Source organism: Marmota monax, unplaced genomic scaffold (genome assembly GCF_021218885.2).
Source record: "Marmota monax isolate L192 unplaced genomic scaffold, Marmota_monax_Labrador192_F-V1.1 WCK01_AAM20220418_F8-fsc00256, whole genome shotgun sequence".
Taxonomy (NCBI): domain Eukaryota; kingdom Metazoa; phylum Chordata; class Mammalia; order Rodentia; family Sciuridae; genus Marmota; species Marmota monax.
The window spans coordinates 1,067,635-1,089,467 of NW_026692286.1; the positions used below are offsets into that span (position 1 = coordinate 1,067,635).

General features: G+C 34.0%; 1 protein-coding gene across 5 annotated transcripts in view; it reads right to left on the reverse strand.

Annotated features, from left to right (window-relative positions):
• Positions 1–21,833, reverse strand: part of Ift80 (intraflagellar transport 80) — a 140,902-nt gene that overhangs the window by 76,961 nt on the left and 42,108 nt on the right. For all 5 annotated transcript variants that reach the window (XM_058578329.1, XM_058578330.1, XM_058578327.1 and 2 more), the window contains 3 exons: positions 19,998–20,107; positions 15,742–15,831; positions 11,993–12,130 (listed from right to left, as the gene is read on the reverse strand). In XM_058578329.1, the coding sequence (XP_058434312.1) occupies positions 11,993–12,130; positions 15,742–15,831; positions 19,998–20,107 (338 nt within the window). The remainder of the gene's footprint in view (positions 1–11,992; positions 12,131–15,741; positions 15,832–19,997; positions 20,108–21,833) is intronic.

The window sequence follows — 21,833 nt, forward strand, 5'->3', positions numbered from 1 at the left end:
GAAAGAAAGGACCACAAGCAATGCAGGTCAACGCAACTTTAGAAGAGGTAACAGCTGCAGCAGATGGAATGTCAGATAAAGAATTCAGGATATACATGCTTCAGATGATCTGGAGTATCAAGGAAGACATTAGACAGCAAAATCAGACAATGAAAGATCACTTCGACAATGAATTACGCAAACAAATCCAGGAAGCAAAGGATCAACTATACAGGGAGATAGAGGTTATAAAAAACAAACAAACAGAAATCCTAGAAATGCAGGAAGCAATAAACCAACTTAAAAACTCAAATGAGAATACTACCAGCAGAGTAGAACACTTAGAAGATAGAACATCAGACAATGAAGACAAAGTATTTCAACTGGAAAAGAACATAGACAGCTCAGCAAGACTGTTAAGATACCATGAGCAGAACATCCAAGAAATATGGGATAACATTAAGAGACCAAACTTAAGAGTCATTGGGATACAGGAAGGTACAGAGCTCCAAACCAAAGGAATGAGCAGTCTATTCAATGAAATAATATAAGAAAACTTCCCAGACTTGAAGAATGAGACAGAATCCCAAATCCTAGAAGCCTACAGGACGCCGAATGTGCAAAATCATAAGAGATCCACACCTAGACACATTATAATGAAGATACACAACATACAGAATAAGGAGAGAATTTGAAAAGCTACAAGAGAAAGGAAGCAGATTACATTTAGGGGTAAGCCAATCAGGATAACAGCTGATCTTTCAACACAGACTCTGAAAGCTAGAAGAGCCTGGAATAACATATTTCAAACACTGAAAGAAAATGGGTTCCAACCAAGAATTGTGTATCCAGCGAAATTAAGCTTCAGGATGGAAGAAGAAATTAAAACCTTCCACGATAAACAAAAGTTTAAAGAATTCACAGCTAGAAAACCATCTCTTCAAAACATCCTCGCCAAAGCATTACAGGAAGAGGAAATGGAAAATAACAATGAAAACCAACAGTGGGAGGTAGGACAGTAAAGGGGGGGAAAATAATCAAAGAGGAAAACAAACCATCTTTAGTAACAGAAATAAACAAATATGGCTGGAAGAACAACCCATATCTCAATAATAACCCTAAATGTTAATGGCTTAAACTCACCAATTAAGAGACACAGGCTAGTAGAATGGATCACAAAACAAGACCCAACAATATGCTGCCTACAGGAGACGCATTTGATAGGAAAAGACATACATAGGCTGAAGGTGAAAGGTTGGGAAAAATCATATCACTCATATGGACTTCGGAAACAAGCAGGAGTGTCCGTACTCATATCAAATAAAATAGATTTCAAGCCAAAGTTAATCAAAAGGGATAAAGAGGGACACTACATACTGCTTAAGGGAACCATGCACCAACAAGACATAACAATCATAAATATTTATGCCCCAAACAATGGTGCAGCTATGTTCGTCAAACAAACTCTTCTCAAGTTCAAGAGTCTAATAGACCACCATACCATAATCATGGGAGACTTCAACACACCTCTCTCGCCACTGGACAGATCTTCCAAACAAAAGTTGAATAAGGAAACTATAGAACTCAATAACACAATTAATAACCTAGACTTAATTGACATATATAGAGTATACCACCCAACATCAAGCAATTATACTTTTTTCTCAGCAGCACATGGATCCTTCTCAAAAATAGATCATATATTATGTCACAGGGAAACTCTTAGACAATATAAAGGAGTAGAGATAATACCATACATCTTATCTGATCATAATGGAATGAAACTGAAAATCAACGATAAAAGAAGGAAGGAAAAAGCATACATCACTTGGAGAATGAACAATAGGTTACTGAATGATCAATGGGTTATAGAAGACATCAAGGAGGAAATTAAAAAATTCTTAGAGATAAATGAAAACACAGACACAACATATCGGAATCTATGGGACACATTGAAAGCAGTTCTAAGAGGAAAATTCATTGCTTGGTGTTCATTCCTTAAAAAAAGAAAAAACCAACAAATAAATGATCTCATACTTCATCTCAAAATCCTTGAAAAAGAAGAGCAAAACAACAGCAAAAGAAGTAGAAGGCAAGAAATAATTAAAATCAGAGCTGAAATTAATGAAATCGAAACAAAAGAAACAATTGAAAAAATTGACAAAACTAAAAGTTGGTTCTTTGAAAAAATAAACAAAATCGACAGACCCTTAGCGATGCTAGGGAAGAGAAGAAGAGAGAGAACTCAAATTACTAGCATACGGGATGAAAAAGGCAATATCACAACAGACACTTCAGATATACAGAAGATAATCAAAAACTATTTTGAATCCTTATACTCCAATAAATTAGAAGATAGTGAAGGCATAGATAAATTTCGTAAGTCATATGATCTGCCCAGATTGAGTCAGGAGGATATAGACAACCTAAACAGACCAATATCAATTGAGGAAATAGAAGAAACCATCAAAAGACTACCAACTAAGAAAAGCCCAGGACCGGATGGGTATACAGCAGAATTTTACAAAACCTTTAAAGAAGAACTAATACCAATACTTTTCAAGCTACTTCAGGAAATAGAAAAAGAGGGAGAACTTCCAAATTCATTCTATGAGGCCAACATCACCCTGATACCTAAACCAGACAAAGACACTTCAAAGAAAGAAAACTACAGACCAATATCTCTAATGAACCTAGATGCAAAAATCCTCAATAAAATTCTGGCGAATCGGATACAAAAACATATCAAAAAAATTGTGCACCATGATCAAGTAGGATTCATCCCTGGGATGCAAGGATGGTTCAATATACGGAAATCAATAAATGTTATTCACCACATCAATAGACTTAAAAATAAGAAGCATATGATTATCTCGATAGATGCGGAAAAAGCATTCGACAAAGTACAGCATCCCTTTATGTTCAAAACTCTAGAAAAACTAGGGATAACAGGAACATACCTCAATATTGTAAAAGCTATCTATGCTAAGCCTCAGGCTAGCATCATTCTGAATGGAGAAAAACTGAAGGCATTCCCTCTAAAATCTGGAACAAGACAGGGATGCCCTCTGTCACCACTTCTGTTCAACATAGTTCTCGAAACACTGGCCAGAGCAATTAGACAGACAAAAGAAATTAAAGGCATCAAAATAGGAAAAGAAGAACTTAAATTATCACTATTTGCAGATGACATGATTCTATACCTAGCAGACCCAAAAGGCTCTACAAAGAAACTATTAGAGCTAATAAATGAATTCAGCAAAGTGGCAGGATATAAAATCAACACGCATAAATCAAAGGCATTCCTGTATATCAGCGACAAATCCTCTGAAATGGAAATGAGGACAACCACTCCATTCACAATATCTTCAAAAAAAATAAAATAGTTGGGAATCAACCTAACAAAAGAGGTAAAAGACTTATACAATGAAAACTACAGAACCCTAAAGAGAGAAATAGAAGAAGATCTTAGAAGATGGAAAAATATACCCTGTTCATGGATAGGCAGAACCAACATCATCAAAATGGCGATATTACCAAAAGTTCTCTATAGGTTTAATGCAATGCCAATCAAAATCCCAACGGCATTTCTTGTAGAAATAGAGAAAGCAATCATGAAATTCATATGGAAAAATAAAAGTCCCAGAATAGCAAAAACAATGCTAAGCAGGAAGTGTGAATCAGGCGGTATAGCGATACCAGACTTCAAACTATATTACAGAGCAATAGTAACAAAAACAGCATGGTACTGGTACCAAAACAGACGGGTGGACCAATGGTACAGAATAGAGGACACAGAAACCAATCCACAAAACTACAACTATCTTATATTTGATAAAGGGGCTAAAAGCATGCAATGGAGGAAGGATAGCATCTTCAACAAATGGTGCTGGGAAAACTGGAAATCCATATGCAACAAAATGAAACTGAATCCCTTTCTCTCGCCATGCACAAAAGTTAATTCAAAATGGATCAAGGAGCTTGATATCAAATCAGAGACACACCATCTGATAGAAGAAAAAGTTGGCTACGATCTACATTCGGTGGGGTCGGGCTCCAAATTCCTCAATAGGACACCCATAGCACAAAAGTTAATAACTAGAATCAACAAATGGGACTTACTCAAACTAAAAAGTTTTTTCTCAGCAAAAGAAACAATAAGAGAGGTAAATAGGGAGCCTACACCCTGGGAACAAATCTTTACTCCTCACACTTCAGATAGAGCCCTAATATCCAGAGTATACAAAGAACTCAAAAAATTAGACAATAAGAGAACAAACAACCCAATCAACAAATGGGCCAAGGACCTGAACAGACACTCTCAGAGGAGGACATAAAATCAATCAACAAGTACATGAAAAAATGCTCACCATCTCTAGCTGTCAGAGAAATGCAAATCAAAACCACCCTAAGATACCATCTCACTCCAGTAAGATTGGCAGCCATTAGGAAGTCAAACAACAACAAGTGCTGGCGAGGATGTGGGGAAAAGGGTACACTTGTACATTGCTGGTGGGACTGCAGATTGGTGCAGCCAATTTGGAAAGCAGTATGGAGATTTCTTGGAAAGTTGGGAATGGAGCCACCATTTGACCCAGCTATTCCCCTTCTCGGTCTAGTCCCTAAAGACCTAAAAAGAGCATGCTACAGGGACACTGCTACATCGATGTTCATAGCAGCACAGTTCACAATAGCAAGACTGTGGAACCAACCTAGATGCCCTTCAATAGACGAATGGATAAAAAAAAATGTGGCATTTATACACAATGGAGTATTACTCTGCATTAAAAAATGACAAAATCTTAGCATTTGCAGGGAAATGGATGGCATTAGAGCAGATTATGCTAAGTGAAGCTAGCCAATCCCTAAAAAACAAATGCCAAATGTCTTCTTTGATATAAGGAGAGTAACTAAGATCAGAGTAGGGACGAAGAGCAGGAGAAGAAGATTAACATTTAACAGGGATGAGAGGTGGGAGGGAAAGGGAGAGAGAAGGGAAATTGCATGGAAATGGAAGGAGACCCTCAGGGTTATACAGTGGAGGGGGTAGAGAGAGAGCAGGGGAGGGGAGGGGAGAGGTGGGGAGGGGGGAGGGTGGAGGATGGGAAAGGCAGCGGAGCACAACAGACACTAGTATGGCAATATGTAAATCAATGGATGTGTAACTGATGTGATTCTGCAATCTGTGTATGGGGTGAAGGTGGGAGTTCATAACCCACTTGAATCAAAGTGTGGAATATGATATGTCAAGAAATTTGTAATGTTTTGAACAACCAACAATGAAAAATTAAAAAAAAAAAAAACTAAGCACAAAGACATCTGAACATTTATCATTATTCTATTTCTTCTCTGTTTTTTCATAACAATTATAACCCTTACTATTAAACAACTGTTATTTAATCACCTGTTTACATTTTAGTACTCTAAGTAGAGGGTGAGGTACTATTGAAAACAGATATAGAAGTTATTCTCTAAATAGCCAATGAATCACATATGTGCTGAATAAATGAACAAGCAAGCCTGTGTTCCTAAAGCAAGTCTTCTTTCCAAAAGCTCAACCACCATTTAAACAAAACCTGACCTTTAAAATAAAAAAATACATAAAAATGAATTAAAAGTCAAGAAATTTAGAAATATTTAAACTAATCTTCTCAAAAACAACCACGAAATTTACTAAGTATATTAATTCCATTAATAAACAGTCTAAATGTTAGGCTATTATAACTCTTTAAAAACTAGAACAATATATTTTCTCCGTACAAAAATTCTGTAACATTTCCAGAATACCCATTACATGTTAGGTGTTGATTTTAAACAGAATAAAAATGAATTTTGTAACAGAAATCTAACTTTATATTATTAATTAAGTTTCTCAATTCTGGGCAAGATGGACTCATACCATAAAGGCAACAGTTCCTTTACTTTACGGTTTATATTTTATGTTTTTAGCAAAGTTGGTTTTATAGAAATATGAAAATGTAATTTTAACTTTCTCATATCTTCATTATAAAGTCAGAAATGTATTCATGTAAAAGAAAATCTCTGAGGATTAAACTAAAAATTTTGGGTAAATTAGACTAAAATGATTGAACAATAGCAACCTATTGGTTTGGCTGCTTCCTGTCTCTTCCTTCATTTAGTAAGACCTGGCCCTCACCAATGAGTCCTATTTAAGTCTTCATAATCATGTTTATAGAACCTACTATAACATACCTAAACAAATCTGATGTGCCAGTGATCCCTTCCCTGGAGATATTTAAAATTGGAACCAAGAATTTTGACTCAGTATGCTCTCTCCAATAGAGGAGAGGTACTTATGATGTCAGTTTTCAGCAAGTAAACTGAAAGGAGAAAAAAGGTCAGCCCAAATGAAAGAAAAAAAAAGGACCTGGATATGTAGATACACAAAAAGGCAAAAGATAAGCACTCTACTTTTTGGTTCCTAGGGCCTATTAGTTATATTCTTTCCGTGACATCTAGAATCTTTTCCTGTGCCTTATAACCAGTTCCCATTTTTGCTTCTATTTGTATCAAACTACAATAAAATGTAAAGTCTGAAGTCATAAGATCAGCCACATTTCTCCAACACTACTTGAGTTTTTCCCATTTCTGGCAGACCATATACAGTGTTGCCTCTTATATTAAAAAGCAAAGATACAAACAAAAAACTAATACTTATAAAAGAAAAAGTATTCTCAGTGTCTCTAAAAAGGCATCAGAATTGCAGAGTTGAAAGAAGAGATCATTGAGCCCTAACAATTTATTGTAGGTAAATATTATGGTTTGGATCTAGAATGTCCCCCAAAAGCTTATGTATGTCCCTTCTGGAATGTCCCTAAGACAGCAATGTCCAGAAGTGGCGCTTTTGAGAAGCGACTGGCTCTAACCTCACTGATGGATTAAACCATTTGATGGATTAATTATTTGAATGTACAACTGGGAGGAAGTGGAAACTGTAAGCAGATGGAGCATACTAGGTCACTAGGGGCATGCCCTTGAGGACTATATCATGTGCCTGGCCCCTTCCTCTCTGTCTCTCCCTCCTTCCCTCCCTCTCTCCCTCAGCTTTCCAACTGCCATGAGCTGAGCAGCTTTTCTCTGCCATGCCCTTTCAATATAATATTGTCTCACCTCAGGCCCAAAGCAATGGAGCCAGCTAAGGATGAACTGAAACCTCTGAAACTGTGAGCCAAAATTAAATCTATGCTCCTCCAAGTTGTTTGCATCAGATATTTTGGCCACAGCAATGAAGAGCTGACTAACACAATGAGGAATTAAAGGTCCAGAAGAAGACTTCCACTTTGTAAATTCACCACTGGAGTTGACTCCTGAGTTCTACAAACATGCCAATGCTATTCCTACATTAAAATAAAATTAAAAATTAAAACAAAATAATAAAGTTTAATTTAAAAATAAAAAAGCAACCATACTGAATATGCACAATATAAAGAACAAAAATTGAGACGATTTCTATAAAGTATCAACAAATGATACATCCCTTTAAGGAAAGAGATCAGGTTTTTTTTCTTCTGTATTTTCTTAAATTATTTATGCATGCAAGTATTTCCCAAAAGGGAAATAAATATTTAAATTAAAAACAATGACCATAATAACTGACTCCTCCATGTCAACCACATTATTCTCTTTTTTAAATTTTTTACTTATTTTTTTTAGGTGAACACAAGATCTTTATTTTGTTTCTGTGTGGTGCTGAGAATCAAACCCAGTGCCTCATGCATGCTAGGCAAGCGCACTACCACTTAAGCCACATCCCAGCCCCATATTCTTCTCTTTACTACCCTGTGTAATTATATTCCTTACATTGAAAGGATTCTCAAAGGCACAATCTTTGGCCAAGTTCAATAATTCATAAAATTACATGTTTAAAAGTTAAGTTTAAGTCAAAGAGAAAACAGATGCCTTTCTTTGAAGGATACTAATTGATTTTTTTATTTTTATTTTTTTTTTTTAGTGATAGACACAATAACTTTAGTTAGAGTTATGTGATACTAAGGATCAAACCCAGTGCCTCACATGTGCTAGGCAAGTGCTGTACCACTAAGCCAAAACCCCAGCCCCACTAACTGATTTTTAAGAAGAATATTCTGTCTCATATGTAATTAGCAAATTACAGAGTGCCTTAAATTATGTTACTTGACAATGAAAAGTTACATATGGCAGTAAGACCAGTTACTGTAGATGATGAATTATTGCAATTATTTTAATTGAATGGATAAATGAATAAACAGAGGTAAGTCTTTTTTTTATAATGAATGGCTATTCAAAGAGAAAATGAGAATCAAAGTTTTCCATTACACAAGCAATAGCACCACCTGCTGATAAATAAAAGCAACAATGTCAATTTATTAAGAAGACACCAAAGGTAATTATATATTCAGATCTTTTCTCTTGAATTCTATTAACATAATAAAACTCATTAATATGTTCTGGATATTTACTTATATATAACTATGTTAATTTGAACTTCTGTGTCTTACATATTTGAATAATGCATTTCTTAAAAATCAAAGATAAAAACAAAATTTATTATGGAACCTAAGAAAAAAGTATGGTACTATGGCTCTAATTTTTATTCTACAAATAATTCACTGTACTATAATTTATTATGCTAACCACCCAGAAGTGTATATTTATTTTTTACAGTTGTTTTTATAATCCTTGATTATACCTAAAAATTATGTTGTCTTACTTTCCCAGTTTAATTTTTATAGCATTCATGATGTTCCTTTTATTTATTTTTGTTTATACACTTTTATCTACTGAAATAAAAAGAAGGCATTTGTATTTCTTTGCTTGTGAAGTATCTGTTTATTTCATTTGCCCATTTATCAATTGGGTTATTTGTTTTTTCAGTGCTAAGTTTTTTGATTTCTTTATATACTCTGGATATCCTCTGTCCGAATAATGTTATGGTTTAGATATGAGGTGTCCCCAAAAGCTCATATGTGAGGCAATGCAAGAAAGTTCTGAGTGAAATGACTGGGTTATGAGAGTCAATGTGTTAATCCCCTGATAGGGATTAATTTGGTGGTAACTGTAGACAGATACAGTATAACTGAAGAGATGGCTCATGGGCATGCCTTTGGGGTTTATATTTTGTTCTTGGTGAGAAAAGCTCTCTTTCTCTGTTTCCTGGTGCCATGTAACGAACTGTTTTCCTTGACCACATCCTTCTGCCCCAATGTTCTGCCTCACCTCGGGTCCAGTGTAATAGAGTCAGTCATCTATGGACAGAGACCTCTGAAACCGTGAGTCCCCAAATAAATGTTTCCTCTTCTAATTATTCTTGCCAGGTCTTTTTGTCATAGCAGTGAAAATGCTAACTAAAACAAATAGCTAGCAAAGATTTTCTCCCATTCTGTAGGTTCTCTCTTTATACTATTAACTGTTTCTGTTACTGTGCAGAATCTTTCTTATTTGATGCCATCCCATTTACTAATTCTTGGTATTGTTTCCTGAGGTTCAGGAGTCCTATTGAGGAAACTGTTATCAGCATTTATATGGTGAAGTGTTGATCCTACATTTTAATGGTTACAAAGTTTCTAGTGTAAATCATAGGTCTTTAATCCAATCTGGGTTGGCTTTTTTTGTGCAGGGTGAGAAACAACTTGAGGACAAATCTTTACATTTTATTTTTTTAATATTTTAAACCCAATTTTCTAGGACACTGGCTGATTCATAGTATGAATTTAATGCTTATTGAATAAAAAAACATATATTTAAAATGTTAAGTCTCAAGTATTAAAAATTATTATAACACAGTTCATTCAGTTTATTTTTCTAGAATTATTAACATTATAAGAAAAGGTATTGTGCTTAATGAGGTTAATTTTTAATTGTTATTCAGATTAACTTAATCCCTCAAGTTTCTAAAACCTTAAATATTTTTAATCAGGGCTGGGGCTGGGCCTCAGCAGTAGCGCACTTGCCAGGCATGTGTGAGGCACTAAGTTCGATTCTCAGCCCCACATATAAATAAATAAAATAAATGTCTATCAGCAACTTAAAAAAAAATTTAAAAATATTTTTAATCAACAGGCAAATTAAAATTATCATATTTAAATTCACTTATTAACAAATAATTTAATATTGACTATATTGTATAGATAATAAGGAATCTTTAAACTATAAAATCTTATAAACTAGGGAGTCAAAAATAATATATGTAAAACTAAATTGGACAACGTAAGTGCAAAATACATTGTGAAAATGAGACCACATAATTCTATAACAGCATCATTAATAAAAAACCTGAGGTACAGGTCCTTAAGTCCAAAAACAAAACAAAAAATATCCTTAAGTAATAAGATTATTTAACATCCGGATATTATAGCTAAGGGAAAAATAAAGAAACCTACGGTGAGAAAAAGTTAGGAAAATAAACTTTAGATTGACTATAGAAGGCATGAGAAAGTCAAACATGAGATAGGTCTTAAAGAACAGAAAGAATTCCACTTAGTATAAAACAGAGGAGAGAATATGCCATAAAAAGAGTGAGGATGTTAGGGACAGGCAAGATTCATGAGCCAGTATTCAACTTGATTTGAGCACACGTACAAATTAGAGAGTTGGAGAGGAAAAGACTGAATGGATTTAATGGTACCAGGTTTCAGAGAGCTTCCAAAGCCAGGCAGAGGGCTAAAATTTTATGTGATGAAAAACAAGTAACCAGAAAACTGATACATCGTTTAAAAAGCTCTAAAAGTTCTAACTACCTTGTTTTGCATTTGAAGAAAATGAGCCATGGAACAATAATGTGATTTGCTTATATTTAGAAATAGTATGGAAAAGCCCTATTGCTATAGTTTGGATCTTAGATGTTCCTTTAATAGGGAGATAGTGGAACCTTTAGAAGGTAGGGCCTTGTGGTAGGTCCTTAGGGAGGTCTTCTGGTCACTGGGACCATATCCCCAGCAGGGGACTGTGAGACTCCAGCCAGTCCTTTCTCTTTTGCTTCTTGGATGATGAGGTGAGTGGATTACTCTACCACACACTCCTGCTGCTATATCATAGGCTCTTTTAGACATGGAGCCAATTAATCCTGGAATGGAACCTCCACAACTACAAGCCAAGATAAATCTTTTCTCTTCATGATTATCTCAAGTATTTTTTATACTGATGAAAAGTTGATCAACAAGTCCAAACTATTTTTACCACAAACTGCCACTGTTTGGGGGCATTCTTCAAGAACAATAGATAAATATTGTTAAGCTGGTTGTTTGCTTAGATTTCAATGAGAAGAAATGTATAGTATCAAGAGGAAAAATTCTCCCACACTTTCAAAAGTTAACTTTTTTTTTTTTCTTTTTTGAGATATTAGGGATTAAACCCAGGGCTTTCTACCATTGAGTTATATCCACAGTCCTTTTTATTTTTTATTTTGAGACAGAGTCTCACTGCCTAGGCTGACCTCCTAAATCACGGGGATTACAGGCATGTGCCACTATACCTGACTCAAATATAAATTCTTAACAAAAAGAAATATGTCCTTTGGTTTCAAAATGACCAGTTTTTAAATTTACTATTAATTTTATGCAAAAATATGACTAACATTTTATATGAAACATACCAATAGCAAAAACATTTAAAACTATTTTCCATATTGAATGGGCAAAAATTTTAATATTTCACCATCTTTCACAATCATGCTCAAAACAAACATTTCCAGAAAGTCAATGAGTATAGAGAACATATCCATTCTTTAAACTTACAGTTTGGTTTCATAAATCTAGAATTGATTGAATCAGTATATTAAAACAAATCAGAAATTTACAGTCAAATGCATTCATTAAGGGATGTTAATGTTAAAGAGTGTTTGCCTGATGTGAGGGAGGGTCTGGATTCAATCTCCAGCACTGCAGAAAGAAGGAAGGAAGAAAGGGCATTCACTGAAAATGTTTTTTGTTTTTTTTTTTAAGGACTGAGAACCAGGTGTGTGTGCATGACCACATTTATGACAGCACATGTCTAATTCCTCACAACTATAACTTACCCCAGTTTTATCACACAAGCGTAAAGTATGAAACGATCCAACAGCAAATAACTCTCCATCTGGAGCCCAGGCAACTGAGGTAATAGGATGCTCATGGGGTTGTGAACTGTATAGGAGGCGGCCATAACTATCCCACACCTATAAAAGCAAAAAATTTTTAAAGTCTTATAATAATCACAACATTGCTATAAACAAGTTTGTCTTCTAATAAGGTAGCACATAAAGTTTAAGAAATGACCACCTTATAATATTAGTAATTAAATGTCTTTACTACTATACAATAGAGAGGGGAAAAAGCTATATTCCTTGAAACCAAAATACATTGAAAATATTTTAAAACATTATTATAATTTTCAGATTTTACTAAACTTTGGATTAAACATTAAACCTACCCATTCTAATCCATATATATACTAAAATAAAATTGAACCCCTATCTCTCACCCTGCATAAAACTCAATTCAAGGACTTAGGCATTAGACCAGAGATCCTGTGCCTACTAGAAGAAAAAGCAGGCCCAACTCTCCATCATGTCGGCTTAGGAACTGACTTCCTCAATAAGACTCCTAAAGCAAAAGAAGTAAAATCAAGAGTCAATAAATGGGATGGAATCCAACTAGAAAGCTTCTTCACAAAGGAAACAATAATGTGAGCAGACAGCCTACAGAATGGGAGAACATCTTTGCCACCTACACCTCATATAGAGCATTAATCTCCAGGATATATAAAGAACTCAAGAAACAACACACAGAAAAAAATAATAATAATACAATCAATAAATGGGCTAAGGAACTGAATAGACACTTCACAGAAATAGTATTACAATCAATCAACAAATATAGGAAAAATGTTCAACATCTCCAGCAATTAGAGAAATGTAAAAATCAAAACTACATTGAGATTCCATCTCACTCCAGTCAGAATGGCAATTATCAAGAATATAAGCAATAATAAATGTTGGTGAGGATGTAGGGGAAAAGTACATTCACACATATTGCTGGTAGGACTGCAAATTGGTGCAACCATGATGGAAAGCAGTATTTAGATTCCTCAGACATTTAACCCTGTTACCCCACTCCTTGGTTTATACCCAAAGAACTTAAAATCAGCATGCTACAGTGTGACAGCCACATAAATGTTTATGGCAGCTCAATTCACAATAGCCAAACTATGGAACAAACCAAGATGCCCTTCAACAGATGAATGGATAAATAAAATGTGGTATACATACACAATGGAATATTAGTCATAAAAAAGAATGAAATTATGGCATTTGCAGGTAAATGGATGCAGCTAGAGAATATCATGCTAAGCCAAATAAGCCAATCCCACAAAACCCAAAGGCCTAATGTTTTCTCTGATATGCAGATGCTAATTCATAATAAGGGAGTAGGAGCTAGGGAAGAATAGAATTATTTTAGGTTAGACAGGGGGGTGAAGGGAGGGAAGGCGATACGGGGGTAGAAAAGATAGTAGAATGAATCAGATATTATTACCTTAGTGCATATATGATTACACAAATGGTGTGATTCCCCATCATGCACAACTAGTAGAAAGAAAAGTTATATTCCATTTATGTATGATGTGTCAAAATGCATTCTACTGACATGTATAGCTAATTAGAACAAATTTTTAAAAAATCAATAAATGGGATGGTATCAAACTAAAAAGCTTCTTCACAGCAAAGGAAACAATCAAGAACGTAAAGAAGAACCTACAGAATGGGAGACCATTTTTGCATTAATTTCCAGGATATATAAAGAACTCCAAAAACTTAACACCAAAAAAACAAATAACCCAATCAACAGATGGGCTAAGGAACTGCCCAGACACTTCACAGAAGAAGAAATACAAATGGTCAAAAAAAATATGAAAAAATGTTCACCATCTCTAGCAATTAGAGAAACACAAATTAAAACTACACTTAGCCAGGCACGGTGGCGCACCCCTATAATCCCAGAGGCTAGGGAGGCTGAGAAGGAGGATCATGAATTCAAAGCCAGCCTCAGCAAAAAAGAGGCGCTAAGCAACTCAATAAGACCCTGTCTCTAAATAAAATACAAAATAGGACTGGGAATATGGCTTAGTGGTCAAGTACCCCTGAGTTCAATACACGGTACCAAAAAAAAGAAAAAAATACACTGAGATTCCATTTCACTCCACTTAGAATGGCAATTATCAAGAATACAAGCAACAATAAATGCTGACAAGGATATGTGGCAAAGGTACACTCATACATTGCTGGTGGGACTGCAAATTGGTGCAACTACTCTGGAAAGCAGTATGGAGATTCCTTAGAAAACTTGGAATGGAACCACCATTTGACCCAGTTATTCCTCTCCTTGGTTTATACCCAAGGACTTAAAATGAGCATACTACAGTGATGCAGCCACATCAATGTTTGTAGCAACTCAAATCACAATAGCTAAGCTATGGAACCAACCAAGGTGCCCTTCAACAAATGAATGGATTTAAAAATGTGGTATATATACACAATGGAATATTATTCAGCCATAAAGAATGAAATTATGGCATTTGCTGGCAAATGGATGGAACTGGAGACTATCATGCTAAGTGAAATAAGCCAATCCCTACAAACCAAAGCCTGAATGTTCTCTCTGATATGTGGATGCTAACATATAATAAGGATGGGGAGAGAAGAATAGAAGTTCACTGGATTACACAAAGGAAATGATAGGAAGGGAGGAAGGATAAAAACAGTAAAGACAGTAGAATGAATTAGACATAGCTATCCTATGTTCATATATGAATACATGACCAATAAAACTCCAGAACATGTACAACTGCAAGAATGGGATCCTAATTAGAATAAGTTCCACTCCATGTCTGTATGTCAAAATAAAAAAATGTTTTCAATATGTTAAAAAAAAACCCTCTACATTTTAAGTTCTTTAAATTTAATAGTAACATTTTGAGATGTCTAGTATTTTGTTTGAGTTTATAAAATTTCTCTAAAAGAATTTATTTCAATTAAAGTTCCTGTAAGTTACTTTAATCTTATTTTGGGGATACACATCAGTAGTAGAGTGCTTCCTTGACCTGGATTTAATCCTCAGTACCACAAATAAGGGGAAAATAAGTCTTATTCTTCCCCATAAATAATTTTGTTCTGAAACTGATTAATGTTCAGTAAACCAACAGGGTTTGTTTCTAAAAATTTAAATGAGCTGATTTAAACTAAAATAAAAATAGGGGTTATATTGATGTTGCCACTTATTAAATCAAATTCTATAGGCCAATGAGACAGTTATTACAGTAGAACTTTAAAATACCTTTTAAAATTAGAAAATAATTTGCTAAATTGTTAGAGTTAAAAGTAATACCTAATGTGGGGCTGGAGTTGAAGCTCAGTGGTAGAGTGCTTGCATAGCATGTGTGAGGCACTGGGTTCAATTCTCAGCACCAAATATAAATAAGTAAATAAAATAAAGGTCTATGAACAACCAAAAAAATATATATTTTATTTTTTTTAATATTTAATTTTTAGTCATAACTGGACACAACATCTTTATTTTATTTATTTGTTTTTATGTGGTGCTGAGGATCGAACCCAGGGCCTCGCAAGTGCTAGACCACCGCTCTACCACTGAGCTACAACCCCAGCCCCAAAATATTTTTTAAAACAAGTAATACCTTATGTAAAAGAATAAAATAATATTCTTAAACGCTAAATACTTTTTGCCTAAATTTGATTCTCTCAGGCAGATGACAAGCCTAAACATTACATACCTTATATTTACAATCTTCACCAGCAGATAAAATAAGATCATTGACTGAGTTCCAATCAACTTTTAAAATAATGCCATCATGAGCTTTCCACTATGGGGGCAAAAAATAAGATATTAATTATAACTTTAAAAGTGATGTCTATTTTTATGAGAAAAGAAACTTTACCTTTTTTCTTTTTCTCACTATATTACCTATGCTAGCTTTGAACTCCTGGGCTCAAGTGATCCTCCTGCCTGAGTCCCCTATGTAGCTGGAACTATAGGGACACACTGTCATACCCAGCTCTTTTCCTCTTTCTCATGATTCTTTTACCATCTCCTCCAGAATTCTTATCTTACTGTTTGATTTCTAACTTATATCAGTGAAAGCACCTAGCACCATGACATCGACTTTATGGCTTTCATCCCCATGAATTTGCTCAGTTGCCTAGACTCAAGATGGAAAATCACTTGCTGCTGAACTTTTTATATTTGTGTGATAACACTGGAATAAAAATATATACTCCAAAATATCAGGAGTATCTAAATCTTGCTATCTTCTTTGTATATTTGATCCCACTATTGAAACTGCCTTTATGATTGTTTACTAATTCCCTTTTTCTTTTTTTTTTTCCTGTTTTGGGAACCCAAGTTCTCTCAAAGCATCTTCTACTACTGAGCAATAATCACAGACTAGTTTCTTTCTCTCTCTCTCTCTCCTTTTTTTTTTTGTTCTTCTTGTTGTTTTTCTTTTTCATAAACATCTTCTTTAGTACCCTCTTCATTCTCTTCTGTATATTCCCATAAGTTTCTTTCTCTTTACCTTCGACTTTGGTTCACAATTAGACTACTTAGAATCTTCTGTTGCATTTACCATATAATTAAAAAAGTCTTTCACACATAAAAATATTGTGTGTACACATATATAAATATATATATATATATACATACATACATATATATATGTATATATATAGAGAGAGAGAGAGAGAGAGAGAATATACATAGAATATATATACATGGATATGTATAAGTCACCCAGAAATTGGCAAACTAGAAAGTAAACATGGAAACCTTGGTCTTAAATGTAATTCATGTCCCGATTTAGTTATTATTACACATGTCATTAAGTGCTAACGTAGGCAGAATAATATAAGTAAAAACAATTAACTTTCCTTAAAGATTTCAGGGTATATTTCAAATGTCTGAGCCATTTAACTTCATATTAGATTTTAAGGGGTTTCTCTTTATATCCTTTACAATTTTTGTCATTAATATAAACAGAAGAAAATATTAAATTACAATCAAACAATCTCAAAGATAAGCAATAATTTATAGCTTGCTTTATTCAGAATTGCAAAATTACACATTTTTAAAAACAAATGTTTTGGTAATGCATGTTTTAATGCAACAGTTCTCACAATTAACTGTGAGAATCAATCGAATATCCTGAAATAAATGAAAACATTACAGAGACATACAGATATACACACACATAGATGATCTCAAGAGATTCTTTTCAAGGTTACAAAATAAATTTTTACACATTCAGAATTCATGAACAACTACTTTACTGAATACTTGAATGGATAAATTTGAGGGTAAGTGAATTATATCTCTTTAAAAAGGTAAAAAAAAACTATGAACAAAATATGAATTAAATTTTCTTTATAAAATTTCAGGTACTAGCTTATATGTTACATAGACATTTATATATTACATATAATTCATAGAAAACTTTCAATGATTTCTCAACTTATTAGGCATTTTATTAAATCCCTTTGAACAACAAACACCTTAAAGCTAGGAACTATACTCCATTTCTTTCTCTCTCTCTTTTTTCCTTTCTTTCTAAATAAATTTAGGACAACTATTTTTTATCTGTGTGTGTAATATTAGGGATTGAACCCAGAGCATCATGCATGTGCGAGGCACTGTGTTACATCATAAACACCACATAAAAGTAAAATAAAGGTATTTATTGTGTTCACCTACACTAGAAAATAAATATTTAAAGGTAAACAAGTTCTAGATGTGTCTAGAAGGTCTTTTAAACAGCATTCCACAAACAAGAATTAATAAAGCATTTCCTTTTATGTACAATCTAAATTCAAATGTGTTTATCCTCAAGGAAATTGCTGCAGGTTTAGTTTCCCAAAAGATATTTGCATTAACTTGCTACTTATATTTTAACTCCTTTTTTTACTACAGCTGAATTTTGATAATGAATACTTTTCCTTCTCTCCACCACCTTCTAGCTCAAAGGTTCTACCAAATCCCTAAACTACATTCAAACCTATCAATGGTGAAAGAAGCAATTCTAGACATAAGCAGTTTCATTTATATAGCCTAACTGCAAATATCTAAATTCACATAACCAGAAACTAAAAGTTTAAGGTATAAACTGAAAGATTCAACTTGTTTGTTTTTACTGTATAATTTCATAGCAGATTTTCAGAGTGTAAGTAATTGGTATGAAAGGACTTTGACTAGTCCTCTTTTCTCTCAGATTCTTCTCTTTGCTCAAATTCCTTACCTTAGTTGCATAAGGACTTATATCTTCTATTGCGTGTTTTTTCCCACAGTTCTTAGAGTGCTCTACATGCAGTAAAAATGTAAATGCTGTTGACTATAAGAAAAATTTATTTTCTCTCCTTACTCCCTGAAATCTATCTTAACTATTAAATCTAATGCTTCTTAAAACACTTTTATACCCACTATAATCTGTCAATCTCCATCACCAAATTCCTTGCCCAGGAACTAGTCATTCTACATCATTTTTTTCTGACCTCCCTAGTTGATTAAAAGGTAGAGAAGGTATATTAACTCATAAATAACATAATAACATATATTAAAACTACTCTCTTTTTTTGGCAGTACTGAAATTGAACACAGGCCCTTGCACATTCTAGACACGCCCTTACCACTTAGTTACATGCTGGGCCCTTTTTTTGAACTTTATTTTGAGGGTCTTGCTACATTGCCCTGGCTGGCCTTGAAGTTGCTATTCTCCTGCATCAGATTCCTGAGCAGCTGGGATTACAGGCATATGCCATTTTGTCTAGCTATAATTACTCTATATTGAATACTTACTACATGCCAGGCACTGTCCTATGCACTTTATAATTTAACTCATTTAATCCTCACAATAATCCAAATAAATAGGTATTGGCATCACCAACTAAGATAACAAAAAGCTGATGCCCAAGGATATTTCATAACTTACCTAGGGTAAGGGAAGATGTGAACTCAGGTGACTGAATAGAAAGCTTATGTTCTTATTACTAAATTATGATGTGTCATTATCAACATATGAAGAAAATCATTCTCTTTTCTTTTTTGAGGGATTGAATTCTGAGGCACTTAACCACTGAATCAGAGTCACATCCCCAGCCCTTTTTACTTTTTATTTTTGAGACAAAGAGTTTGAACTTGCAATCCTCCTTCCTCAACCTCCCCAAGCACTGGGATTACAGGTATGTGCCACCATGCCCAGCTTCATTCTGCCTTTTAACACTGGAATCAAATAACAAAATCTTGATAAAGGCTTGTAAGTTTTCCATTCATTTGTCTGACCTTGACCTGTCTCAATGCCCCCCTCCTTTTTTTTTTTTTGCTTGCTTTTGTGTGGTTCTGTACTTGCCCCTTTATCTCATATTTCTGAATATTTTCTGCTTCCTGGGCTTAGAACAACCTTCCCTCTTCTCCTTGAAGATTCAGCTCCTAACTAAACTCTTCTTTCTGAACAGTACAAAAGAAAATGTGAGCTAAACACTTATCCTTAAGATAATTGTTTTCTATGTTATTTGAAAAGTTATATATACATTATTTGTTCTAAGTATTATATTGACAACTCCTCCACTCTGAAAATACTAAGAATGCTAGGCTCTAGGAAACAGTTCAAGTATTTTAACAGATGATGAAGATAAAACACAAAGTCTAAGCAAGCTCTTAAAGTTTCATGATTTTGTTTTATTTTGTGTCAAATCTATACATTTGAGGTTGACTGTTAAACTTAAACATAACCCAGTAGTGCCAAATCTTACAACAATTCAATAGCTCAAAACATTTTTATGATATACTGGTATAATGTAAGTTGGAATAAGGGGGAAATGAACTTTGCCAGAAACATAAACAGATATTCCTGTTCTATTATTAAGACTGATAAGACCACACATTTAAATCCTTTAGACTAAAAAGACCACCCAGAATAAAGCACCCTCTACCTTAGCAGATAGGCAGATCCTGATATTCATTTTAAAATGCCTAAGAAGTTACCTGTAAAATTTTAGCATTTGGTTGAAGAGGTTTAATGATCAGCTGTTTGCCTGCTGTATAAAGAACCTTTTCTGAATCAGGGCCCCATGCTACTGAATACACTGGTGTTCCTATAAAAAAGAAGAAACAAAAATGACTGAAAAACTTTCACTATTATGCCTTATAAAAAGGGAGACTATTAAGAGAATCAATAAAGCAATCTGGTATGTTATTTCATCTTTTCCTACTTAATGGTCCTTTCAAACTAGAGAATAGCCTGATATTAAAATACAGACTGAGTTAATACTGACCATTAAAAATCTACTGTAAGCCACTGACATGTTGTTTTTTGTTTTTTTAAATCTATTTTTATTGGTGTACTATAATTTTAAATAATAGTGAGATTCATTATGCCATATTCATATGCATATAATTTGATCAATTTCATCCCCCAGCTCCTTTTACTTCCTTTTTCCCTCCCCTCCATCCACTTATAATATTCTATTCAAAGTCTCTTCCATTATTCTTATCACTACTTTAATTAGTACATTATAATTATATGTATAAGCAGTATTTGTTAAGGTATATTCATGCAAGGATATAGGATAATTTGGAAGATTTCTTTCTTCAGCGCTTCCCCATTTTCTCCCCTCTTTCCTCCCCTCTGGAGCCCTTCCTCTACTCTTTTGATCTTCTAATTTTGTAAGATCCACTTGTTTTTTAATTTTATTTTTTTCTTTCTATCTTCTACATAGGCGAAAATATTCAACACTTGACTTTCTGAGTTTGGCCTATTTCACTTAGCATGAAGTTCTCCATTTCCATCCAATCAGAAAATTTTCATTCTTCCTTATGGCTGAATAAAACTCTATTGTTTATAAATGACATACTAGAAATTTTTTCTTTTCCAACCTTTTTATTAGTACATTATAGTTGTACATACTGATGGAATTTGTTGTTACATATTCATACATGCACATGATACATAATATAACATTATAATTTGGCCAATATCATTCCTTAGCACTTTCTCCTACCTCCTCACTTCCCACTTCTCTTTTCTCTATTGATCACCTTTTGATTTTCATGAAATCCTCCCCCTCTTCCTTTCTTTTCCTTTTTCCTCTCTAGCTTCCACATATGAGAGAAAACATACAACCATTAACCTTCTGAGTTTGATTTATTTAGTTCAACATAATGGTCTCTAGTTCATCCATTTTCCTGCAAATGACATTTTTCCTATGGCTGAATAAAACTCCATGACATTTTCTTTATTCATTCATCCAACATACTATATTTTAACTAATTTGGATCTTGCTGAGAAAATATGGAGTTCTCAGAAATTTCAGATAGTACACTATCAAAATATATAAAATATACTTCATTTTTAAAGGTATCAACACATATTAGAAAAGTCATGATTTATCATTTCCCATCAACAGCCACTAATGTTTAAACTTATTTAAGCATAGGTGAATAAATTGTCCATGTAAAAATGTATTGGTTTACTTACCTTATAGATTAAAAATTCTCAAACCTGAGTCAATTCCCATTCCTTATAGTATAATAGGCAATAGAATTCTCTAGACTACTGATTCAGCAGTAGTCTAATGAATAGAAATTGTCCCCCCCTGATGCAACCTACCCTTCCTACCTATAAGATTGTTGTATTTCAAAGGAACCCATAGAAACTCTTCCCAGCCTCAGAAGGTACTTCTCCAACTTCCATACTCTGGCTGAGGCTAAGACCCTGGGAAACAAATTCAGGACCCCAACAGATAAAAGAAGATGTGAGGCAAGGTTGGGATAGTAGAAAAGGCTTTATTCAGAAGTAGCAGCAGCTCTCAGCTTCTAGCC